Source organism: Lissotriton vulgaris, chromosome 2_1 (assembly GCF_964263255.1).
Source record: "Lissotriton vulgaris chromosome 2_1, aLisVul1.2, whole genome shotgun sequence".
NCBI classification, from domain to species: Eukaryota; Metazoa; Chordata; class Amphibia; order Caudata; family Salamandridae; genus Lissotriton; species Lissotriton vulgaris.
The window spans coordinates 2,044,321,181-2,044,348,803 of NC_141687.1; the positions used below are offsets into that span (position 1 = coordinate 2,044,321,181).

The 27,623-nt window shown below is 40.6% G+C and overlaps 1 protein-coding gene across 1 annotated transcript in view; it reads right to left on the minus strand.

Moving 5' to 3' along the window:
- The window catches only part of SLC12A1 (solute carrier family 12 member 1), a 436,328-nt gene that overhangs the window by 229,941 nt on the left and 178,764 nt on the right, over positions 1-27,623 (minus strand). The window contains exons 12-13 of the mRNA XM_086958279.1: positions 27,055-27,212; positions 21,699-21,806 (exon numbers count right to left, since the gene is read on the minus strand). Coding sequence (XP_086814405.1) covers positions 21,699-21,806; positions 27,055-27,212 — 266 coding nt within the window. The remainder of the gene's footprint in view (positions 1-21,698; positions 21,807-27,054; positions 27,213-27,623) is intronic.

Genomic DNA, 27,623 nt, shown 5'->3' on the forward strand with positions numbered 1-27,623 from the left:
CCCCTTTACTGATGGCGGGAATGTTCTGAAAGTAGAGCTGCACTTGTTTGTAATCGTGATCAATAAACCTATGTAAGGTATTTACACATCATGAAGCTCTTCAGTTCTCGCTTAAATGTTCCAATATTCTGAATCTTCCTGATGTTTGGAGGGAGTGAGTTCTAGATTCTGGGGGCGGCTCCTGAGTACCTCTGTCATAAGTTTTTTTCTTTCTGAAAAAGGCTGGTCCCAGCAGCAACTCCTTGGCACTCCTCGTTGGTCTGTTACCTCCCGATAGCTTAATTTTATTGGCTAGGTATCTTGGCGTGTTGTAGTGGAGCGCTTTATGGGTGATACACGCTATCTTTAGATGTATTCTGGCTTCAACGGGTAGCCAGTTTAAAGCTTTCAGGTGAGGGGATATATCGACAAATTTTCTCGAACCCGTGGTGAGTCTTGCAGCTGCGTTGAGGCAAGCTTTTAGAGGTGCTGTGGATGTTTTTGGTAGGCCAGCTAGGGTGGTGCAGCCATATTCGATCCTAGAGATAACTAGGGATTGGATTGCAAGTTTAAGTTCCGCCTCTGAGAGGAATGGTTTCAATTTTCTTAAGTAATTCAGGTGGAAGCGGGCACTTTTAGCCATTGAATTAATGTGAGCTTTCATGTCAAGGTTTTCATTTAAAGTGATTCCTAGCGATTTAGCTGAGTTGATTAGAGTTGGGGTGCAGTTCAGCGCCGTCACCAGCTTGGTCCATTCCTTTATTTCTGCCTGGCTCTTTGTTGGTGAAATTAGTAGGAACTCTGTTTTGTGGGCGTTTAGCTTCAGATGATTGGAAGTTAACCATTGCAATGCCGTTTTTAGAGTCTCATTCATTAGCTCAACGTCTTCAAGAAGGCGATCTGTATGTATATCTTCGTGTCATCCGCATACATGTGATAGGATATCTGTGATTTTCGGAGAATTTCTGTAAGAGGTTCGACATACAAGTTAAACAAGTCAGGGGAAAGTGTCGATCCTTGTGGAACTCCAATTGAATTAGGGCATATGGATGAAATTGATTGGTTGACCAGGAATCGTTGAGTTCTGTTCCGTTAGAAAGACTCGAACCATTTCAGCACATTTCCCGCTAGTCCCATCCTGTCCTGCAGCCTGGTCAGTAAAGCTTCGTTATTTACTGTGTCAAATGCCGACGACAGGTCCAGGAGAATCAGTAAGCATGCTTGGTTTTGGTCTAGGGCCTGTAGCGCATCATCGACAATATGGAGGATCGCTGTTTCTGTGCTATGCCCAGATCTGAATCCTGATTGGCATTCATCTAGTAGGGAGAACTTGGTGATGTGTTGGCTCAGTTGTCACTGCACGCATTTCTCAATTAGTTTGGCCAGTAAAGGGATGTTGGTTACTGGGCGAAAATTATTCGGATCTGTTGCATCCGCTGTAGGTTTTTTTATTATGGGAACAACTTGCCCTGTTTTTAGACAGTCGGGGAGGATCCCTTGTGACAGTGATGCGTTTATTATTTTGGTCCAGATTGGGACTACAATATGGCTGATTTCTCTTAAGCACTTTGCGGGAAGGGGGTCGTGATTGTGGTTGTTAGGCTTAATTTCGGAGAGCGTTCTGGCGACCTTGTCCTGGTCATATAATTCGAAAGTGTCCCAGTATGCCTTGTTTTTTGTCTCGCTACACTCTGTTGTTGAGTCGGAATCATTCGTAGCCAATGATTGGATGGGAAGGTTAGCCGCTGCGCTAGTGGGCTCTACTTCCAACGATTTGGCCTTCTCCGTGAAAAATGTCGAGAATTCCTCGCAGCTTAGAGGAGTCTTCGAGTTCTTATGAGCGGTTTTGGCTAGTTTATTTGACTGTAGCTTTAGGATTTCAAAGAGTTTCCGCTGTTTGTTTTTGGCACTGTCCAGTTCAGATCTTATAAATTCCTTTTTGGAGTTGATGACCTTTTTGTTATATTGGTTTCTGATGTTTCTGAGGGCTTTCAGCTCCGGTGATGATGGGTGTTGTCTCCATTTTCTTTCGGCCATTCTCAATTTGCGCCTGTCTTCGTTCAGTGATCCATTAAACCATGGATTTTCTACCTTCTCCGTGACTTTTTTCAGTTTTAATGGCATGGTGTCATTGACGATGTTCCCGACTGAAGTTATGTAGTGATCTGTCATCTCGTTTACATTCTGCAGGTTGCTAGGTGTCTTTAGGTCTCTTTCACAGCTTTCTACGAGTAGCTCAATATTAGCCTCTTTTGTGTCTCGAATCCATTTTTTGAACTTGCAGGGTTGGGTGGTCTTGCCCTTTTTCACTACAGGTATCATGAATGTAATAGCGTGGTGATCTGACCAATCACATGGTGTTATTGCGAGGATTGATGTATCCTTGTCTCTTGAAATAATCCAGTCTAACGTTGCTCCTTTCGAATGAGTAGGTTGTGTGCATGCTTGATTGAGGTTTATCTCGGCAAGGAAGTCTTTAAGCGTGTTAACTAGTTTGTCATTGTGGTCTTCCCAATGTAAGTTGAAATCGCCTAGGAATATATTCTTAGCAGCATCAGTGTTAGAGTTGGCCGTTATGATCTCCATTAACTGCTCTGTGAACTCTGCGTTCTCTCCGGGCGGGTGGTAAAACGCATATAGGTTGCATCTTTGATTAGTTGCTGATCTTATATTAAGACCTAGGTATTCACAAGATTCTAGTAGATCAGATTGTATTTGGTTGACCTCTATATCCGCTCGGTGAATGCAGGCTATCCCTCCGCCGGTCTTTTTTAGTCTATCTAGTCTCACAATGTTATATTGAGGAGGTACTAATAGATCCATTGTTGGCGAAGATGATTCTGAAAGCCATGTTTCTGTAAGGATTGCCAGATCAATTTCCTTGTTGATAATGAGGTCTGCTATGTCTGAGGCATCTTTGGTAGCCGATCGACAATTGTGTAAGAGGCAGGTCAGTGACTTCCCAGAGTTACTATGGTTCATCTCTTCGGCCTCAGATATTAGCTGTATTTGATGTAAATTGTTGAGGTCGGGTTTTCTATCATTCTTTCTGGATGTTCTATTAGAATCGACTGGTACTGTTTTGATTCTCTCCTCTCTCTTACTGTCCGCGGGTTCATAAGTTCGGAGTAAGGCAAGAGTTTCCTCCTTCGACAAGGACTTTGTTCTATTTGGTCTGTTGTGCCTTTTTGCTAATGGCATGGCAATCTCGTTGCTCTTTCTTTGTGAGGAGTGTACCAGATTTTGTATGTGCGTGACCTTGGAGTGAGTGCTTACCGTCATTTCCAGTATTCTTTCAATCGCTTGTAGAGAACTAATTGTGTCTTGTGCCATGTTGTTGATGTCCCGGTGTGGTTCGCTGCCCTTTGCTAGGTGTGTCATCCCTGTTGTCCGTTCACGCTTCTTATCCTTTCCTTTCTGTTTCCCCGTGAAAGTCCATATCACAGTCATCAATTGCAATGTACTGTCTCTTCTTTCTCATACTTCTTTTCTACTTTCCCTCTTTTCTCTTGAGCTATTCTTTTTCTATACTCTGGCTTTACCTATTACTTTCTTTATACTCCTCCATAGTGATTAGTTCCATTGTTTTATGTGTATGGTTATCATTTTACATTCAGAGTTGGTACATGTAATGTAAAAGGTTTAATTAACCCTACAAAGAGGCAGGGAATTCTTTCACACATCGCTTTTTGCAATCCTGATTTAGTTTTGTTAAAAAAATCTCATTTATCAGAAGCTGAGGCCCTTAAGCTTAAGTGTAATTGGGTTGGTTCTGTTCTCGTCTCTCCTTTAATTACAAAAAATTGTGTTATTATTTTAAGTTCATAAAAAATGTAAAAGTTATGTTATTTCACAAGAAATTGATGCTGAAGGCAGATGGATTTTAGTTAAATTACTTATTAGGAATATTTCTTTAACTGTTTTTAATGCTATGGTCCGACCCAACCAAATGACACTTTCTGGCCTGCTACTACTAATAAATGTATCCAACATAAAGATTAAATATTTCATCCTTGGAGGTGACTGTAACCAGGTTATGTTCCCTTTTATTGATCTCAAATCACATGTACGCTTCATTCCACATAAATCCCATAAACAGTTTCATAGCACAATTACACAGACTCATCTTATAGACTCTTGGAGACTTTGTCACCCAGACCAATCAGAGTTTTCTTTTTCTCTCCTCCACATGGCTCCATATCTTGTTTGGATTATATCTTCCTATCTAAACCTTTAGCTCAAAATCTTATTTCATCTTCGATCGAACCCATTCTAATTTCAGACCATGCTCCGGTGATTGTTGATTTTGGTTTGCTCCGCTCCCGATCCAAATCTTCTAGATGAAGATTTAACAATTTTCTTTTACTGGATACAGTATTTTCTGCTTCTTTCACTTCCTTTGTGGAAGAATTATTTTCTTTGAATGAAGATCCTTCTATATCCCCTGCTTTGCTATGGGATACTTTTAAAGCCACTGCCCGAGGTTTTATTATTGATTTTGTGGATAAGAAAAAGAAACACAATCTCACTCAGCATAAGGCTATCTAAACCAATATTAAGCACCTAGAACATCAATTTTACACTTCCTAATCTAACTCCATCTTGCAGGAACTTGTTCGTGCTAAATTAGAGTGCAATAGGATCTCTACTGACAATGCTTCACCTATTCTTCTTCACAGTAGTGCCCGAGATTTGGAGGTCGTAATATGGTTGGTTCACTTTTAGCTAGCTACCTCGAATCTAGGAAGGAAATAACACTGATAGATTCTATTCAATCAGCAGATGGGAAACATCTTTTCAAAGACCAAGAAATCCTAGATGACTTTACAACTTTTTATAATAATTTGTATACCTCAGAAGCACCTGTATCGAATTCTCTTATTGACTTATTTAAGTACTTTCCTTCTCCTATCTCCACTGGTCTTGATTTCAATTCCGTAGATTCAGATGTTTCACTCCCAGAAATGACTCTCAGGTACATGCATCAAACTCGGCATTTGCGATTCCTTAATTGCGATTTTTAAGGAATCGCAATTAAGGAATTGCAAATGCCTATGCATCAAGAAATCGCTAAATAAATTGCGATTTCTTATAATTCCTTAATTGCGATTAGCATTTTGCGAATCGCAATTAAGGAATCCCTTCCCATTCATTCCTATGGGCCTAGAGGCCCATAGGAATGAATGGGAAGACAATCTCAATTTGCGAATCGCAATTAGCTAATCGCAAATTGAGATTGCGATTTCAAGGGTGCAGGGGTGTCCAAAGGACACCCTGTTGCACCCCTGAAATCAAACAATGCACATTAAGGAATTGCAAATGCCTATGCATCAAGAAATCGCTAAATAAATTGCGATTTCTTATAATTCCTTAATTGCGATTAGCATTTTGCGAATCGCAATTAAGGAATCCCTTCCCATTCATTCCTATGGGCCTAGAGGCCCATAGGAATGAATGGGAAGACAATCTCAATTTGCGAATCGCAATTAGCTAATCGCAAATTGAGATTGCGATTTCAAGGGTGCAGGGGTGTCCAAAGGACACCCTGTTGCACCCCTGAAATCAAACAATGCACATATGTTGTGTACACACATGCCCTAAGGGCATGTGTGTGCACAACATGAAAGTTAAAAAAATGCAAGAAATAGCATTTTTCTAACATTTCGCAAAATTACCATGAGGTCCAACCTCATGGTAATTTTTTCTCTCTAATTGCGAAATCGCAATTTGTTTTAGGTTCATGCATTGCTTTTGAGGAATCGCAAATTTGCGATTCCTTAAAAGTAATCGCACTTGAAAAAAATCACTAAAATAGCGATTTATTCACTTTTGAGTTGATGCATCCCAAATAGTGATTTGGGAATCGCAAACGGCCGAATTTTGCGATTCGCACCGTTTGCGATTCCCAAATCGCTTGATGCATGTGCCTGTATTTCTCTTAACTCATTAAAGAAGAATAAGTCCCATGCCCCGGATAGTTTTTCAGTAGAATTTTATTTACATTTTTCAAATTGTTTACTGAGCAAAATCTTTAATCTCTTTCAATATTTTGGTACTACTGGCAAGGCGAGTAGTACTTTCTTAGAAGCCTCTATTTGTCTCATTCATAAAGATGGTAAGGATCCCAAACTTTTCAAAAATTATTCCTCTATTTCTTTGATAAATGTAGACTATAAAATCTTTGCTAAGTTATTGGCATTACGTCTCGAATCATTGTTTCCCCATTGAATTGGTCCAGAACAATGTGGATTTGTCAAAGGCAGATTCACTTCTGATAACTCTCGGTTATTCTTTAATGTTTTAAATAAAGCTTCTACCATATCGGGTTCTCTGGTTGCAATATCTATCAATGCAGAAAAAGCTTTCGATAGAGTTGAATGGTCTTTTTTATTTAAATCTCTTTGTTGCCATGGTTTCGGACCTAAATTCATTTCTCTTGTTTCTTTACTTATACGGCACCTACTGCTTCCACTATAGTCAACGGTTTAGTTTCAAATCGTTTCTCACTTCATCGGGGTGTTAGACAGGGTTGCCCTTTATCTCCTCTTCTTTTAATTCTTTCTTGAACCCTTTCTAGCTTGCATTCGCTATAATCCTTCTATCTCTGATTTCTTATATGGTGATCATCACTTGAAGCTCTCTGCTTGCTCAGATGATATTTTATTCTTTATATCTAATCCAGAAATTTATATCCCCCAGTAAGAAAAACGACTGAAGGAACGTTGAACGAATATTTATGGAAAGAGCTAGAGCAGACCCCAAACTCCCCAGCAGCAAAATATCTGGAAAAGAGCATAGTGAACACCGGGCTGGCAGAACTCTGGGCGGCCCCTGCAATCACAAATCACTCAAAAAGCTGGTGAAGAAATCGATCAAGCTTCAGTCATGGGTCCAGGATAAAGCCACCCTATCAAAAAGATCTCGCGCATGGATGGTATTAAACACATACCTGACACAAGCCTCCCAGCCTTATCTCGGTCTAGGTTATACAAAAAAAAAACCTGTCCTTTTTAAGATACAGACTGGGCCTGTCACCATGTATCCTACACCTCCCTCACTGGCTGAGATCGAAAGCAGGAACACTATGCAGGCTATGCGGCATTGGGGCTGAAGACATGATTCACCTGCTATGCTCGTGTGAAGTACTGCAAGAAGAAAGGAAGCTCCTGCTGAAATGCTATTTTATTCTACAGGGGGTACGCACACGAAGGAGTGCAGTGCTAACCTGCTTCTCAGCACAGGACCTTCAGCTGAGCTGCAGCTTCGTGAATTTTTTAAAAGCAGTGGAAAAAAACTACCAAAAACTGACCCATGAATAATCTATAAACAGGACATACGATTTAAGTTACATTGATGAATCATTTATGTTGCAAAATTAATGAATTTTATGGGGAACACGAATAGACTAACAGGCCTACAAAGTGGATGAGAAGTACAGAACGTCCTAATGTGGGAGGCCGGCAAACAAAATCATTTTTATGCTGAATCGCTTATGCTTATCGCACACACTATAGTATAGAATTGATCTTAAACGCATGTTTTTATGAGCATTTTAACTTCCTTTTTGTGTATTGTATCGCATTGGTTTTAATTAACTGTGCAATAAACTAAACTACTACTACTTACTATCTCCCCAGTATTACAAGAATTCTCAGATTTTTTGGCAGTATTGGGTTATGAAATCAACTTGGATAGAACAGAGATTCTCCCCATAACTAAATTTCATTCTAAACATCACTTTGACCCAACTGGGTTCCATTGGATTAGTTCCAAAATTAAATATCAAGGGTTATTATTTACCAATTCTATCTCAGATTCGATTAAAACAAATATGAAAGAAGTTCTTAAACGGATCTCCAAACTTCTCTCCTCCTGGAACCCTCTTTTTCTTTCTTGGTGGGGATGTCTAGATTCTAATAAGATGATGATTACTCCTATTATGTTATATATTCTTTCAATGATTCCAACTCAAATTCCCTCTATCTATTTCAAAAACCTTGATTATCTTCTTTCCAAATTTCTATGGAACAATAAAAAAATTCTTTATCTCACCTTAGACAACCAAAAATCATAGGTGGGGTAAACTTTCCAAATTTTAGGTTATATCAAAAAGCCTTTTGTCTTAGACAAGTGCTACGCAAACAAATGATGGATGGAATGCTGAATTAATCATACATTCACCCCAAATCAAGAGATCTGGGTTAAATCCTCGTTCTTTTGCTCACCATGCCACCCCAGTTTAGACCCAGCCATATGAAAATCAGTCTTGACCCTGTGTCTCATGGGAACAGTCTAGACCAAACTGCCAAGCCAGGTCCTTCTTGGACCGGAACCAAGCATCCTGGGACCGGTTTCTGGGTCTTACCCTTCATTAGCAAGGCTAGATTGAAACCGGTCCTAGGATTCTTGGTTCCAGTCCAGGAAGGACCTGGCCTGGCAGTTCGGGCTGGACTGTTCCCATTGGATGCTGGGTCAATACTGATTTGCATATGGCTGGGTTTAAACTGAAATGGCATGGGGAGAAAAAAAACAATGGATTTAGGCCCAGATATCTGTACTGGGGTGAATGTATGACATTGTTCTGCATTCTGTTCATCAATTGTTTTTTTTGCATTTGTCACCCTGAGTGCGACGGGTGTGCCCAGACGTGGGTCTCGTGCTCTCCATGCCACTGGAGTCAAGCTATCCTGGCTGATGAGGGGTGAAACCTAGAAACCGGTCCTAGGATTCTTGGTTCAAGTCCAGGGAGGACCTGTCCTGGCAGTTCGGGCTGGACTGTTCCCATTGGGTGCAGGGTCAAGACTGATTTTCATATGGCTGGTTTCAAACTGGAATGGCTTGGGGAGAAAAAAACTATGGATTTAGGCCCAGATCTCTGTACTGGGGTGAATGTATGACATTGTTCTGTCCATCAATTGTTCTTTTTGCATTTGTCACCCCGAGTGGGACGGGTATGCCCAGACATGGTTCCCGTGCTCACCATGCCACTGGAGTCAAGCTATCCTTGCTGCTGAGGGGTGAAACCCTGAAACCGGTACTAGGATTCTTGGTTCCAATCCAGGGAGGACCTGGCCTGGCAATTTGAGCTGGACTGTCCTCACTGGGTGCAGGGTCAAGACTGATTTGAATTTGGCTGGGTTCAAACTGGAATGGCATGGGGAGCAAGCAAAAAAAGAATGGATTTAGGCCCAGATCTCTGTACTGCTGGTAATGTATGACATTGTTCTGCATTCTGTGCATCAATTGTTCTTTTTAAATTTGTCTTAGACAAGCTTCTTATTGGCTTCAAGAGAACATTTCCTCTTTCAACCCTTTATAGGTAAGTATCGAGCGTCATCTTTGCTCCCCTAAGTCTCACATCTCTTCCATTATTCAAACACACTTGCTCATTGCTAAGGCCTTACTGTCAACCAAAGAGAATTTCGAGGAATACGTTTTTATGTTCTCCTCTTTGGAATAATCATTTTCTTACCATTAATAATAGACCTTTATTTTGTATATCCTGGAGATCTAAAGGTATCATCTGGATTCAGGATATCTTTGATGGTACTTCTCCGTCTTCTTTTCCCCAATTCCAAACCAATTTCAATTGTCCCCATTCGTTTTTTCATAATTTCTCATTACTTATGGAAGCAATTTTGGAAGCTCTTTACTCCCTTCCTTCTGAAAATACTCTATTTATTCAGGAGGCGCGTCTTAGAATCTTATCAGTATCCCCAAGGGCCTCCCTCATCTACAAATATCTCAATTCTATTGTCCCAGAATGATCTAAGTCTAAAATAGAACTTGCCTGGGGATCCGATTTTGGTTGTGATTGGAGCACTGACTTTTGGAGCAAGATATGGTCTTAATCATTGAAAATATTTAGATCTGCCTCTACCACACAATCTAAGTTTTTTCTCCGTCACACACTTTACTTTACTTCCATTTCCAATGCCAATTTTACACACTCTAATAACAAATCTTGCTGGTCCTGTAACCATCCCTTAGCTGACCTTCCTCACCTTCTTTTTTTATGTCCTCCTGTAGCTTCTTTCTGGTCAAAAATGTAGCCTCTGATTTTAAACGTTTTTAATCTAAACACTCCCCTATTGAATGCCATCTTGTTCCTGGGAAGTTTATCAGAGTCACTTGGATTATCATCTCATGAACGTGGGTTGTTTGACCTTATGTTAGCTTTAGCTTTTCAACGAATCACACTTAATTGGAAATGCCCAAATAAGCTCACAGTCAAATCCTGGTGGAATACTGTATGCCATTATCACAGATTGGACATTGCTTTTGCCTCCTGTTGTAACCCTCAGATAAATAGAGATCTGTTTTGGTTACCTCTGACTGTTTATTTGAATAACATCTCTTTCTCTCATATTTCTCATAACTGGTCAGAAAACTTTCAACCTCCATGAATTTCTTTCTTTGTTTCTTTGCCTTCTTTCTTCTGTTTATTTTCTTTCACATATTGAACATTTTTGTTATGGAAAATAGATTAATTGTATTTATTCTAATGAGCATTTTCTGCTAGTTTTATCTTTAATTGTCAAGCATATCTTATCTTTCTCCTTTCTCTTGCTTCCCCCTTTCCATCCCTTATAATTCCTAAAATTGAAAACATATGTTTTTTGGCACGTTCTTGATCATATATGTCTATTATCATATATTGTTATAATTTGCCCTATGTTGTATGATGAACATTTTTTAATAAAGCTTCTTGAACTTAAAAAAAGGAGGCCCTGGTCAGAATTTTGCCTTTGGACTTATAAACCTTTCTGGAGCTTTTTCGGCCAGGGTCCCTAGTTGTTCTTCACCATTCTGGACTCGGTGAGCGTTCGCTGGCTTGACTTTCAGGGAGCTCCCGATCAAACGCTAGGAGCCAAACCTCTGGAGCTCTTCAGCGGGACAAACCTCGAATCAGGGCCTGGTCACAGTTGAAGGTGGCCAGTTGTGCTCTCGCGTTTGAGTCGGTCACCTTCTGGAGCTTTTTTCCAAAGTTGTTCCAAACTTCTCCAAACATCTGGAACTTCTTCCTGAAGTTCCTCTTTAGGGTCCAAAGAGTCTAAAACACAATCCAAGGGTCTGGAAGCTCCATTACCACAATTTCCAAAATGCACCTGAACAAAACCTTTAAAAGTCTACTGGACACACTCCAAGCAGGGGACTCTTGGTGGTAATGATGCAGGTGTGCTATGTTAACCTGTAGCTTGCAGGCAGTCCACTCTTCAATCCTTTAGAAGCAAGGCACAACCACAGGGATGTTGTTCCAGATAGTGCAGCTGGCGCAGTCAGTCAGAATGCAGGATATGATGATGATGGTGCAAACCAAGTTTCCAGCATAGCAATCCTTCTTCCTCTCTCTTGGTTTAGCCAGCAGATCTGAGAGGCTCTGTACCACTAACATATTTATTCAGTGTTCTATGGGGTCAAGAAGGAGAGCACTCCTGCTCCAATGTGGTGCAAGGCAACACCCCAGAGCACATCCTCCAAGGTGTGGCATAATCTTCTCCCGGAAAGCACTATTCTTCCAAAATTCAACATGGCTGAAATCTCAGCACAACATGTTATGTTATGTTATGTTAATAACAATTTCTTGAGCGCACGTACACCCTGGGGTTTCTTGGCGCTATTGGTTCAAGACACTAGACACAATTCTAAGCATAAGCCTGTTGGAAGAGCCACGTTTTTAAAGACTTTCGAAATGCCAGTAAATCATTGCTCTCTCTAATAGGAAGTGGAAGAGCGTTTCAAAGAGAGGCAGCCAGGTGGGGAAAACAGCTGCCACCCTGGCGTTTCTTCTTAAATAAAGAGACATTTGCAAGGCTCAGATGTGTAGAGCATAAGTTGCGCTGAGGTGTATAATTAGTAATGGACTTCCTAATGAATATAGGGCCATTATCATGGAGCGCCCTGAAGGTGATGCACCCTGCCTTGAAAGCAATTCGTTGGGCCACTGGCAACCAGTGGAGTTTTTCCAACCCAGCTCTGATTGCCACTTTGGTTGCTTCCAGATGAGCCTTGCCGCCTGGTTTTGAACCATCTGGAGGCGTTTTAGTAGGCCAGTCGGAAGACCCATGTAGAGACTGTTAGAGAAATCCAGCCGGGAGAGGACAAGGGCGATCACTACTTGAATAAGTGCAGAGTGAGTTAGAAGGTGGGCAATTTTCCCAATCTTCCTGAGTTAAAAGAAACAAGAAGAAACCACCATTCCTACCTGCCCTTTAAGAGATAGATCCTCATTAAGCATTATCCCTAAGCTTTTAACCGATTGGGTCTTTGTAGGAGGGACTCCCATATCAGTTGGCCAAAACTGTCAACCCCAGCTCAGTCCACTTTCCCCAGGCAAGATCAAGTCTGTCTTGCCTGGGTTAAGTTTGAGATGGTTTTGGGTCATCCATCTCTGTATATGTGACATTACAGCCGAGCATTCGGCAGCTGAGTTCGGAGTATTTAGGGCAATGATTAACTGAAGATCATCAGCATAGTTGTATAGGGTAAGTTTATGATTTTTTAAAGAATAGATCAGTGGACGAAGATAAAGATTAAATAGTAAAGGGGAAAGTGACGAACCTTGGGGAACACCACAGGTAGATGACATCTTAGGGGCTGTGAAAGATCCTAATCTCACTGACTGTGTGCGGTTTGTGATGAAAGAGCTAACTAGACCAACTCTCAGTGTGGCTTATTTTCATAGCTCTCAACCCCCTAAGGCCTGCAGATTCCTTCCTTAAGTTCTCTAACTGTCTCGGTCAGAGAGGCTGGGGTAGATAGACCTGACATTCCCTGCCTGTCCTATTCCTCAATTGAAGCTTCATGCTTTACAACCCCTCCCCCCTGCTCTGGCATTTATGTGTAGCAGAGCCCTCTCCAGCAAATAGCCTTTTCCTGGGTGAATCACTTATCACCTTGGTGGCTCTGAATATGCAACAATGGTATCGATTCTCACTCCAAAGTGTTCACAGCATCAAAGTCGATTTTGGGTGGCACTTTACTACAAAGGGAGAAGTTCAAATGGGCACTTTCTCCATCTCCAGGGTATGTAGCACATCTTTTATATGAACCATGCTCATAATTATATGCCCCCAACCCTGGGACACCTAGGAGAGACCCTGGGGGTACCTAATATGTAACAATATTGTAGATTGTCACTTTTTAAGTGCCCTTACCACCAAAGTCGAGTTTGCAGTTAATTTACTTTTAAAAATAGTACTGCTAGGCAGGGCTACTTTTAAAATGACCTCAGACGCTCAGGGGTGTACACATGCAAGTGGAGAAAGGGCTGCTGGCCTCTAAACTGCTATGTCCTATTATATACTAGGGACTTATAGGTAGTTTTCTTTCCCCTGCCGAATTATCTTCTGGGGACTTATATGGTAGGTCATGCCATTGGTAAGTGTACCCTAATACATAGTGTACCCTAGTGCATGTGTGTGTTTTCACTATAACAGTGGGTGTTTTCAACGGATCACTGACTAAATATCGAGGGACAAAATATAGACTTCCCAAAATATAGATTCCAAAATATCGACAGACAAAATATTGAATTCCTATCTACAAACAGGTAAGTACCACAATATCGAACCCAAAATATCGTTTATATATGTATACTTTGTAAAAATATCGAATTTCTTAAAAATAATGTAAACTTAAAACAATATTAAAATAAATAGCTAAAATATACTTAAGAATACTTAAATTACCTTAAAATTATTAAATAACTGATTTAACTTATATATACAAAAATATACAATCATATCTGTTAAAACATATATACATATTAACATAATATTAATAAAAAATACACAATATTATTACCGTAGGATAGATTAGGGGTAAAAATTACTATTCCCACTCCAGAGAGTGCAACAGTAGAGAAAGCGTTGGATAGTGTAGGGGTAAAAATTACTATTCCCACTCCAAAGAGAGCAACAGTAGGGAAAGCGTTGGAAAGCGTAGGGGTAAAAATTATTATTCCAACTCTAGAGGGGGCAAAAGTAGGGAAAGCGTTGGATAGCGTAGGGGTAAAAATTACTATTCCCACTCCAGAGAGTGCAACAGTGGGGAAAGCGTTGGATAGCGTAGGGGTAAAAATTACTATTCCCACTCCAGAGAGTGCAACAGTAGGGTAAACGTTGGATAGCGTAGGGGTAAAAATTACTATTCCCACTCCAGAGAGTGCAACAGTAGGGAAAGCATTGGATAGAGTAGGGGTGAAAATTACTATTCCCACTCCAGAGAGTGCAACAGTAGGGAAAGCGTTGGATAGCGTAGGGGTAAAAATTACTATTCCAACTCAAGAGGGGGCAAAATTATGGAAAGCGTTGGATAGCGTAGGGGTAAAAATTACTATTCCCACTCCAGAGAGTGCAAAAGTAGGGGAAGCGTTGGATAAATTAATTTAATTCACATAATTATCAATTAATCAATTAATAAAAATTAATTGTCAATTAAGAAATAATTAATTTACAATTAAAAATTAATTAACAATTTATTCTAAATGAATACCAATTAATTAATTAACATATTTAATTAATTATAATGAAATTACTTCCCACCCTATTCCTCTATAAACCCACAACCCGCTACAGAAAATAAATTAATGTAATTCATATAATTATCAATTAATTATCAATTAATAAAAATTAATTATTAATTAGGAAGTAATTAATTACCAATTTAAAATTAATTAACATTTTTTCTAAATAAATACAAATTAATTAATTAACATATTTAGTTAATTATAATTAAATTACTTCCCACCCTATTCCCCTATAAACCCACAACCCACTACAGAATTAAATTACGCAAAAATTAAATAACATAAAATGAATTACTTAAAAGAAATTACAAAAATATATACACTTTTCACACATATACTAACATACAAAACACTTTAAAAAATTGATACTAATAAAAATTCGATATTTTTAATAAACTATATTATGTACTTCAATACTTTGACTGTCTATATTTTTGAAATCGATATTACATTACTTACCTTCAAAACAATATTTTTGATGTCTATATTCTGTCCATTCGATATTTTTTCCATTCTATATTTTGGAGTCGATATTTAGGTTAGTCTATATTTTGGAATTGATATTTTGACCATTTACTGTTTTCAACATAGCACTGGCCCTGTGCCTGCCCAGCAGAGCCCAGGGCATTCTCATAGTCTGCTCAACAGGGACTCCCTTCATCCTGTGATTCTGGGCAAATCACGGAATCTCCCCGTGCCTACCAAAATGAATATGTCCATCTGTTACGCAACTTGTACTCATGCAAATCGCTCCGATACCTTCGGTTCGAGTTTGTGCTATATAAAACTCCACAAGAAAATAGGAAAAACAGCATCCGGGGATCTCAAATGGGGCAAAAAGTGGAGGGGGGACTACAAACAGGTTCTGATTTCTAACACAGCCTCCTCTCACCCCTCCCCCCCCCCCCAAGCCAATAGACCAGGAGACTCAGCCCACCCCACGGAGAGTCTCCCTGGTCTGTATGGCGAGGAAGAAAGTACAGGAATCAGTCTGGAATGTTGCAGGGCCTACTTGGTCTTCCATCCTCCTACTAAGGTCAGTTCACCTGGGAAGATGACCCAACTCTACAATAACAGGACCTATTTTAAACCTAAACTTCTTCTCAACTGTCCCAATTTCATCCTCTCTCTTTAATGGGTGTTGTGTGGGACACACCTCTTCTATCCCCAGCTGTGCTAGGGCAACACCCAGCTTACCCACCGAGGTTACCTAGCACTTGAGCAACCCCACAATGATCAACAGGATCAGGGGGCCTAACTTACTCTGGGCCATGTGGTTCACCTTCCATGCCAAGAACAGTGCTATCATGAAGGCCAGCACCCAGAAGAGGCTACTGACAGCTGTCAGTATTCACAGCCATCCCCTAAGCCCTTCACCGAGAGGTGGTTGTGTGAACTTAGGGCCAACTGTGGGTTTTCTGGCAACCCGCTTGCTGTTTAGAATGGGGGGCTACCACACTGTGTGGCAGATACCTTCCTTTCACTCTCCCTTCTGTCAGGGCAGCAGAGACACCCTCCTGCCTGACAGCTGCCTGACTGCTCAGGACTTCCTTGTGGTCAGGTGCAGCCTCACCAATGCCAACTCTGGGCTTCACCCTTACTGAGACAGAAGACCCTTGGCCCACTGGAACTCTCTTTCAGAGTGGCTTACCCTTCCTCTTCTTTTCCCCTTTCTTTTTGGACCCCAGTTTCCTAACTGCAGGGACTGGCTTACCAGGAACTTTGTGTGTGTGGGGGGAGTGGCCCAGGCAGCCACCCTACTTGGGACAGACCAATCTCTAGGAGGTTATTGCCCAGGAAACAATCAAATGGGAGGTCTGCACTGACTACCACCTTTTATCAGCTGAAGGTACCCTCCCTTTCTAGGGGGACTAAGCCTAAAGGTATGGTGGTGACCTCACCTGTGCCTACCCTTTCTCTCCTTGTCTCTCCTGGCACATATATCTCTGGGGACACCAACCTGTCACTCACGATAGTGTGGCTGGCATAGGTATCTCACAGGCCAGTGGCAGGGATTCCATTCACCTAAATGGGGTAAAAGTGCCTACTCCCACCCTCAGGGATCACCAGTTTACCATCTGCCTCTGTCTCCCAAAATATTTGCTAGGAGGATCTCCTCATCTGAGAAAGTCTCCTCTACAGCTACACTGGACAGCCCAGTGCTAACCACCTTCTTGGAACATGCGGGGTCACCCCTGAAGTGCCCTGAGTGCTGGCAGTCAAAACACACCCTGCTATCCAGGTTCTTATTCAGCCAGGGGTCCCCCTGCCTCTACCTCTCAGAGGTGGGGTGGGAGCTACTCTCCTTCCTAGGGTTCTAGTTTACTGAGGGAGTCCCTGTGGTGTGCGTACCACCTCCATCCTTAGATTTTTGTGGGGCTAACCCCCTCTTTCTGGAGTCTCCCCCCGTGGGACTGTGTGAGAATCCGATTCTTCACACACTCACCTGCTGCTTCTCCCAGCTCTCAAGGAACAGACAGTATTTAGCCCACTAGATAATGGCGTACCTTCTCCTCAGCACAATGAGTCAAAAGTGTTCTCTGAAAAACAAACTATACAGTCCCTCATATGTGTTTACTTTGTTACCAACAATCCAGACTTCTAGTGCCTTCACTGAAATGTCTACAAAGTCCACCCAGGACCATGTGCTCACTTTCTGGGTGTCTCTGAACTTCACCCTGTACTGCTCTTGAATCATACCAAATGTCTTGACTAAGCATTGCCTCATGTGAGTGTTGGATTGTGCCTCATCCCCCTGTAGGGTCAGGTGCCTATCCCTCCCAGCTCCTGGAATCAGACCCACAAGAGTGAACCCCAAAGCTTTCGGCAGACACCCCTCATCTCTAGGGTCCTTTCACATCCAGCCAGCCACTTGTTAATGTCACCCCTCTGTGTACTTGGGTACTATATCCTTGGGAAGCTTGTGGACAAACGCACCACCCCTGTAAATCTCATGCTCTTCATCGTTATTTCTGCCACCATTTTTTCTTGCTTTCTTCTCCTCCCATTGCTCCCTGGCTAATTCATATTTCCTCTTTTCTAGGGCTAGCTCCCTTACTCTTGGGACATCCCCATCCCTTGTGTGGGTAAACCTCCTCTCCCACCTCTGGAAAGTATGTACCTAATATTGGAAGCAATGGATGAGGCATCATCGTCACCCTTGTGGATGATGCTGGGAGAGTCACCCTCCACTTACATCTGTGTAGCTGCCCCAGCCCAGGTCCTCAGTGGCTTAATCAAACCTGCCTTACTAATCTTGTTGGGTGCAGGTAGAGCCTTAGGCCTACAATGTATCCGTAGCTCAGCCAACTTGAGTTTAGTCAGTCTAGCCAGGTCCTAGTTTTGGGTCTCAACAACTATCAATTAGATTTAGAACAACTTTGGAAAAATCAAACCAATGGATTACAAATCAGCTTAGTACTGGTTTAAACAATTCTAAATTAAAAGCTTTGTTTTAAGACAATGTAGAGGATTTTGAAAGATCTTAACTTAATTTACAGTAAAGTGCACTTTTAAACACAAGTCCGTATCCACACCGCTGAACACCAAATGTTGGAAGGTGGGTTATTAGTAGTGGTAAGTAGGTACCTACCACTGGCAATAAGGCCACCAACCCACTCTAGGGTCCAGTATAGGTCTCAATAAATTATTCCCATTCTCAACGCTTGGTAGCTTGGCTACGAGCAGGCAGGCTTAACTCAGGAAACAAGTATGTAAAGCATTCACAAACACCAACTCAGTAAATAAGTAAGAGACAACACACAATAAAAATCTCACACCATTTTATAAGAATAGGAAATATTTGTATATTTAAAATCACACCAAAATGACAAAAATCCAGTATAGAGAACTGGAGATATGAATGTCTAAAGAATAAACACTTTCTAGCATTAAGAAACCTGTAGCGCCACTCTGGGACATCTGATCACGCTAACTTTCAGGCCAGGAGAGATGGAGCCCTGCATAGATACACTGTGCGTGAGACGCTGGTCAAAATTTTACCTCTGGGCTTAGAAACCTTTCTGGAGCATTTTTAGCTGGGGTCCCGCGATGCTCTTCACTGAACTGGATTTGGTGAGGGATCACCGGCTTCACTTTCAGGGAGCTCCCGGTCAAACTCTGGAAGTCCGACCTCCAGAGCTCTTCAGCAGGATAAACCTGGAATCGAAGCCAGATTGCAGTTGAACTTGGCCGGCTTGGCTCTCGCTGTTGAGTCGGTCACCTTCTGGAGCTTTTTTCTACAGTTGCTCCAAACTTCTCCAAAATTCTGTATCTTCTTCCTGAAGTTCCTCATGAGGGTCCAAAGGGTCCAAAACACCAAGGGTCTGTCTGGAAGCTCCAAGATGATCCTTGAAACTTTGGGACCACAATTCCCACATTGCAATTGAACAAAACCCTTAAATGTCCACTCGACACACTCCAGGCAGGGGATTCTTGGTGGTGATGATGCAGGTGAGCTCTGTTAACCTGTAGCTTGCAGGGAGAAGCAAAGTACATCAGTAGGGCTGTAGTTCCAGATAGTACTGTAGACCTGTCAGTCAGATTGCAGGGTCTGATGATGCAAATCAAGGTTCCAGCATGGCAATCCTTCTTCTCTTAATTTCAAGCAGCAGTCTGAGAGGCTCTACACTTCTCACATATTTATTCAGTGTTCTCTAGGGTCAAGCAAGAGAGCACTCCTGTCCAATGAGGTGCAAGGCAACACCCAGAGCATTACCACTCCCTCCAAAGTGTGGCATAATCTTCTCCCAGAAAGCACTATTTCTAAACAATTCAACATTGCTGAAATCTCAGCAGAGCATGAAGAACTAATGAGACCAACATTCAGTATGGCTTATTTCCGTAGCTCTCCACCCCCTAACATCTGCAGATTCCTTCCTTAAGCCCCCTTTCTGGCTGGGTCAGAGGGGACGAGGTAGATAGATCTGCCATTCCCTGCAAGTCCTTTCCTCAGTTGAAGCTTCATGCTTTACAATCCCTCCCACTGCTCTGGAATTCCTGTGTAGCATAGCCCTCTCCATCAGATAGCCTTTCCCTGGATGAGCCACGTATCACTTGATCAAAGCAGACTGGCTAATCCTGGTAACTCTGACCAATCAGGGAAGTAAGCAGGAAGGCTGAATGTTGGCGTATAGACAACACAGTCCTATAACTTATTTTCTGTATATTTTAGGATTTGCAATATGCAATTGTTCCATCATCATAAAGCGTCTATTATAAGTGCCCAGCTTATGGTTACATTACCCCCACCCACTCCTGGGAGACCTAGGGGAGACCTTGGAGGCCCTGAACATGCACCAATGGTGTAGATCCTCACAGTGCTCACATCACCAGAGTGGATTTTGGGAGGCACTTTACTATAATGGGTAAAGTGAAATGTGCATTTTTTCTATCCCCAGGGTATCTAAAACACCTTTCATAAGGACCCTGCTCCTAATTACATGACCCGCACCCCTGGTACACCTAGGAGATACCTAATTAGTAACAATATTGTAGATTATCACCTGTTTAGTGCCCCTACCACTAAGTTCGAGTTTGCAGTTCATTTACTTTGAAAACAGAGCTGCTAGTCAGAGCTGCATTCAATATCACCTCAGGTGCTCCGCAGTGCACACAGGCAAGTGCAGAAAGGGCTGCTGGGCTCCAAACTGCTGTATCCTATTGTATAGTAGAAACATATAGGTAGTGTTCATGCCCCTGACCTATTATCTACTAAGCACTTATAGGGTAGGTCATGCCAATGATAATTGTACCCTAATACATAGTGTACCCATAGTGCATGTATGTGTTTTCACTAATACAGTGTGTGCTTTCAAAGTAGCACTCGCTCTGGGCCTTCTCAGCAGAGCCAGGATGCTCTCAGAATCAGAAAACCAGCAACCAGGGGTCTCAAATGGGTTAAAAAATGGGGGGACACTGCAAACAGGTCCTGATTTCTAACATGCACACACTCGATAACTAGAACTTTTAGAATTATTTTCTTCACTCCTCAGACTATTTGTGACACATTAGACATTCTGCACTGTTCTGTAGTTGTGCTGAGCACAGTACAATCCAGGCTGCACTGAGCGTGTCCTAGCTTCATGATTACAATAGTTCCATCCCTTTCTCTGTCACAGGTCCACAAGCCTACTCTGTTGACACATTGCGGCATTCAAGATTAGAGGAATATGTGATTATTCAGCCCCTCCTTTTTGTCTAGGAAACAGAAAACACCCCCAAAGGGAGAGGTGTCTCTTTTAGCACTTTCTTCCTGCATTCCTTACTTTCGTGGAATTAACTGCTAATTTACAAGTCTGAATTAAGTATATTTGGTTTTTAAAAGTTTAAAATAATGCAGTCATTCAAAGTGTTACAGAGTGCAAGATCAGGTGAGGTTCAAATTCTCTGAAGGCTGCCACACAAAATAAATTAATAATAATGAAGGATTCACAAAAATAGTCCCTGTCTGTATTTAAAGGATACGAAGGAAATCACTCTTTGTGCACCCACATATTCTAAAAATAAATATCTAGAAGGGATAGAAATGTACTTCAATTTATTTTCGTGTACGTGCCCTTTAAGTCTTGTATAGGCTTATGGGTGTGGTGTGTTAGGGAGCGGGCTGGCATCAGAAGGCCCGGTCTCCTTATAGATATGGGTCATGGGAGTGAATGTACATTAACCCCTTGCATGCTGCCGCGATTCTGTGCCTGTGCGGCAAAATCGCGAGTGGGTGGGTTTATGACGGCCCCCAGCCGTCATCAGCACACGAGCGCCGTAGTGCATGATGGATGGGGGCCGTCATCAGCATGCAAGTTAAAAAAGGCGAGTGGGACAACTGCTTTATTGTGTATTTAGGGCTGGCCACAAAATCGAAGCTCGTTAGCTGTGCACGTGGTCTGGCCCACCCCCTGGTCCTGAATTTGGTTTCTGGATCAGGATATTTGGCCAAAAGAAGGGCACACACAGGTGTACGCGGGAGGCTTTGCTCCTCTCAGATGTGCCGGTATGTTTTTTGTGAATTCGGACCCAGTGTTTACAGATTGCAATGAATAACCGCATGACACACTTTATCAATAATATTAATTTTAGCTGACAGAAGAAATTAGCAATTGTCAAAATTCTATCATCATGATTGAGTTGAAAAAATGGTTTGTCAAAGGTCAATTGATGAGCATAAGATTGGACTATCTGGTTCTAATCGTACCTGAAAAACCTTTGGTGCACTAACAAGTGATGCCAGAGCTGAAGAAAGTGTTGCAGAAAATATCCCAGCAATAATTAAGGGGCCAAATCCAGAGACCATGCTCATGACCTGTTGAGAAAAGAACCACATTATAATCTCTTCCGTAAACAACATTTAGAAGAAGGCCAACTGGTTCAGAAATTAAAATAGACGTACGTTAGTTTATAGTTCAATGAAGTTCTAAATTACTGTTAATGCCTTTTAATCTTAATTTTTTTTTCTCACAAAACATGCCAATATTGTAACAATTAAAAACTGTTGAAAACAGTGGAATGATAAAAAGCAAATTAGTTGGTGTCGTAGAAACAGTTGACATGTACTATAACATTGATTCAATTCCTAATTCTGAAAAAGTGAGAAAAATAGTTTTTATTATGTTGTGTAAATATGAAGCATTGGGCATTTCTTACATAAAATGCTAAAAAAACTTCAAGGGTCGAACTCCTTGTGCGCAAAAACGATTGACCTCGAGATTATATATAGAATTTTCTCAGCAGAAGCAATTTTTGGTATAAAATTTTATTTGGAAAATGACTGCAAATAAGGTGGAAATCTAATTAATCATTTTTTTAGTAAACACACGAAATTTGTAGTTTTGTTTTCTATAATTGGCTAAAGATGTAACCTTTGTTTTGTAAAATTGCAGTAGAGAAATAAATGTTCCATGCAGTAGTCAATAAAATTAGCCCAATTCACAAAAGTAAAAGTACACGTTTAGATTTATTCTTTCACTTAGGTGTAAGTCTACACGTTTTTGCTATTCATCATTTCCGAGTGTAGATTTATTCATAATTGCAGACTTATATGTCTTAACCTCCTCAATTCAGGAATTTACAACTGTAAAGTTACTACTAGTAACTTTTCACATGCAGGTAGAGTATGCAGCACCAGGGTGGAAATCTCTCTATTGCAAACAAGGGAAATTTAATAACGTTTATTAATTCTTAAAAAATATAGCAAACATATTTTTATGTAAAATTAGCCAAGAACGAATAAAATGAAACATCACATAAATTAATCACATTTAATGTTTATTAAACAATTAACCACTTAGAATATAGTATGCTAATGTAATATTATTTTAAAACATCAGCCCTCAGTAGCATTCAAATGTTGAACTTATATTTATTACATTTAAATATCAGCTGAGTGTTTTGTATTAATCTAAAATAATGTAAGCATTTATTATACCTATACAAGTTGAACCAAATTGTTTTTGCAACAAGTTCTTTTTTTAATTATTATTTATTAAACACAGGTCCAACATAGAGGGTATGCAGCATCATACAAAAAATCAAAATTTAAAGAATAATACATATAACTTGATTACAGAGGACTGGGTTAATAAAATATGGGCTTACATCATGCATTCATATAATCAGAAAATACTTCCCATATATACAATCCTATTTTTTATTTCCGTGCCCCCTTTATAGAGTAAAGACTCAGTTCTAGATTTGCTAGATTAAACTTTTTTGCCCGCCAGGTCTCAAACACTGATGGATCAGGGCGTAGGCATTCTGCGGCTATACATAATCGGGCCACAGTCATTGCTACAAACAATAAGTACTGATGTTTATACAAAGGCCTTCCTTGCTTAACTGCCTGTCCCATCCCTAAAAGCATTAGGGCAGGCTTTACTTTTAGCGATTGCCCAAACATATTAGAAAAAAACTTTTCAATACCCTGAATAAAGAAATTAAGTTTAACACATGTAAAAAATATATGTAAACTATCTGCATTTTCACTCCCGCAGAGATAACATCTTCCATCATAGCGATCGCCCCATTTATGCATACGCGCGCGAGTATAATATGAATTAAATACTGTTTTAAAAAATTGTGTTTTCAAATTTGCAGACAAAAATACTGTATTAGCCCTATCTATTGCCTCTGCAGTAGATATATCAGTTTCCCCTTGTGTTACCTCCCACTGTGCATTGTGCTTTGCCAAGTCATCCATAGCAAATGAAGACAATATTTTATACAATGATCCTATCTTCCCCTGAGCCCTTACTGTTTCAATAAGCAAGTTTGGGCTAACTTTCACATGTCTGCGATTAAGGAAGTCCCGAATTTGAAGAAATTAAAAAAATTGTGAATGGGGGAGATTATTTTGTTTTGCAAGATCCTCCTATTGAATAATTCGTCCCCTACTATCATGGAAGCCTCCTATCTGGCAGATGCCCTTGTTCCTCTAATCGGAGACTACCTTATCTAGAAATATGATCGGAGGCAGTTTTGCCCCATTTAATGGTGTGTAATATGTCAGACCTTCTAATGCAGATATTTTGCGTATCTTCCTCCAAGTTTTAAATGCCGCTTCCAAAATCTTAAATCGTGTTCTTTTATAGTAGTTCCCATCTATTTCATTAAATAAACAGTATTTTGCTTTTGATTCTAAAATTAAATAAAAGATTGAAGGGGCTTCAGCTATAGTGCTAGTTTCATTACCAGTCAATAATACCGACATTATTTGCAAAAAGCAAGCATAATAATATAACACAAAGTTGGGTAATGCCAACCTCCCTTTGCAATTGAAAGCATCATATATTTGGCTGCTCTGCAAAGCTTCCCGGAAGCCCATAGAAATTTAACACATAATGATTGCAAATTTTGCAATTGCAATGGCGTTATCTCCAGTGGGATAAATCTGAACAGATAAAGTACACGGGGGAGTATATTCATCTTTAAAATGTTCCCTCTATTTATTGTTGTGAGGTGTAGCCGTCTCCACCTCTCCAAAGACTTTCTAACATTCCCTAATAATGCACCCCAGTTAGCGTATACCAAATCTCTCATTGATGCCCTAATTTTAATACCTAAATATGTAGCTTCAACAACTACTCTCAGATCTTGAAATCTTGTATTTTCTGTACACACTATTTGCGTCTTATTAACATTCAGTTTATAAACGGTCGTCTGTCAGAATTCAATTGCTAAACGTTCTATCTCTGGCAATGCTGTCGCCGGATCCTCTGAAATCACTGGGATGTCATCTGCATACGCGAATACAGAATAAGGGGCATCAATAACTAGAAAAGGCTTGATCCCCTGGCTTTTTACAAGCATATCAATAAAAGGATTGATATATAGGGCACATAATAAAGGGGAGCAAGGGCATCCCTGCCTTGTCCCTCTGGTAATTTGTACCGGCTCTGCGATCATACCCATTGCTGCTATTATCGCAACTGGGGAAGCGTACAAAACCCTCAAGGCTGTCATAAAACCTATTTGAAAACCCATCCTTACCATCAATTTCCATAAATACCCCCACTCCACCCGATTGAACGCTTTGTCTGCGTCTAATAAGATAAGCCCCAGTTGTCCCTTCTCCGTTTGAGCAATATCAAACATAGTAATTACTTTATTGATATGTGAGACTGTACCCCTAGCGGGGATGAATCCATGTTGGTTATTTGAAACTAAAGAAGCTATAACATTGGAGAGGGGATTAGCCAATATCTTAGAATACATTTTTCCATCGCAATTAAGTAATGAAATAGGGCGATATGAACTAGGTATCTCTGGGTCTTTAACTTTCTTACTATATTCAACTATTGTTGCCTCGTCCCAGGATTTTGGAGCCACCCCCAATTGAACTGCTCTGAATGTTGCCAACATTTCACTTAGGTGTAAGTCTACACATTTTTGCTATTCATCATTTCCGAGTGTAGATTTACAACTGTAAAGTTGCTACTTGTAACTTTTCACATGCAGGTAGAGTATGCAGCACCAGGGTGGAAATCTCTCTATTGCAAAACCAGGGAAATGTAATAACGTTTATTAATTCTTAAAAAATATAGCAAACATATTTTAATGTAAAATTAGCCAAGAACTAATAAAATGAAATGTACATCACATAAATTAATCACATTTAATGTTTATTAAACAATTAACCACTTAGAATATAGAATGCTAATTTAATATTACTTTAAAACATCAGCCCTCAGTAGCATTCAAATGTTGAACTTATATTTATTACATTTAAATATTAGCTGAGTTTTTTGTATTAATCTAAAATAATGTAAGCATTTATTAAACATTTACAAGTTGAATTAAATTGTTTTTGCAACAAGTTCTTAATGTTTAAACATAATATTTTTATTTAATCTTACTTTATAGATCTAAAACAAATATATATATATATATATATATATGCATATATATATATATTAACACTCAAACTAATTTATTTATTTACTATTATTTCCTTACGAGTGGTATGTTAAACACTTCCGTGTGTCGGACGACTCCGGGACGTTTAACGTCATGGTGGGAGTGTGCGGAAGAGGGCCGCGGGCCGTCCGAACAGCCCACGTGTGGAATTTCCCAGCACAGCGGGGGATTCCGGCCGCAACTAAGCAGTTAAGTCCTTGACTCTGTGAATTTCTGTGAGAATGATTTAGATTTAGATTTATTGTAATCTAAATCTGCGAGAGTGATTTGCAGTACCTTTGCTAGACTTACTACAAGACTGAGCTGGAGTACATTTATGACTGTTTTGAGATCTTTTTGGCTGTAGTAACTTTAGGAAGTGTAGTTTGTGAATAGCAATAAGGTTACTCTTTTGTATATGGGTGTTTGTATTTGCATATCTCTCATAAGTATTCCCCATTTTCCAGCCACTTATCCTGGTCCCTCTCACATTTACTACCAAAACATATACGCACACGTGTGGAAATGTCCACATACATGGTGAACAGTGGAGGTGGAGATCTTCGGACATAGATTTATGTATTACATTTTGTAATGCTACTAAATATACTACAAAATGCAGTTTATGAATAGGCCCCAATGTTTACCACTTCATAAATGCACCAATGGGCAGCTAGACTACCTGCAGGCACCCCTGCCGTTCTTGCGGTGTCAGCACACAGTACTGGGATACAAGTAGGATGATTCTACAGCTCCGGACAGTCATTGTGTCCCAGCTCCTGGTGTGCCTGCTCATTATTGTCGCGCTAGCGAACGCTGCATCGGGCGCTCTCACAGCTGTCATCTTACATTTCCTTGCCTGTGCAAGGCTGATAGCAATTCAACAGTGATAAAGACTCTAAAGCAAACAATGTGCCCATATTCAGCCCCAGGTGGCTGGTTGTAAATTAATTTTGAGTGTGTTAAAGCAGTGTGAAGTCGATCCCAATGTGCATAGATATTTCAAACAACAAGGATGTTATAAGAACAATAATATGCATGGGTCAAAGGTTAAATACCTTTTTTAAATTTCAGTACAGAAACGTCTTATTTTCCTGTTTAAAATAGACACATATGATTGTTTCAAGCAAAGCTGAGACGCTGCATGAAATGTTTCTCACCTGGAAATTGTTCATGAGGCCATAGGCGCATTTCTCTTGGCTGCAGCGGGAGAAGTCGTAGCCCAAGTAGCAGGCGGCCTCGGCGGTGCCATTGCAGCCCATCCCAGCTATGATCGTGTCGTTGACGCTCCCGGTGGCATCGCGGACAACTGAAGCAGCTGAAAGAACAATAACATTCCCATGGCTTCTGGTTTGATTGCAAGAGAAATGGATGTAGTTGCTGCAAATTCAGGAAAAATGACCTTCTCTTGCAATTGTAAAGCGCTTAAAGTTCCATGCTAAAATATTTACTGTGCTCTTGACTTTTTTCACTGCATGCGCAATCGAAGAGCTCCCAACATTCAGGCAGATGCATCAAAGAAAATATCGGGAGCAAACGGGCAGATTCTCAGAATCTGGCCGTTTGCTCCCGGTATTTTTGCATTTGGGATGCATCATCCCAAATGCAGAAATCGCAATTTAAGGAATCTCTAAATAGCGATTCCTTAAATTGCTCTTGCATTTATGGAATCCCAAAATGAGATTCCTTAAATGCAATGCATGAAACCCCCCAAAAATAGCGATTTTGC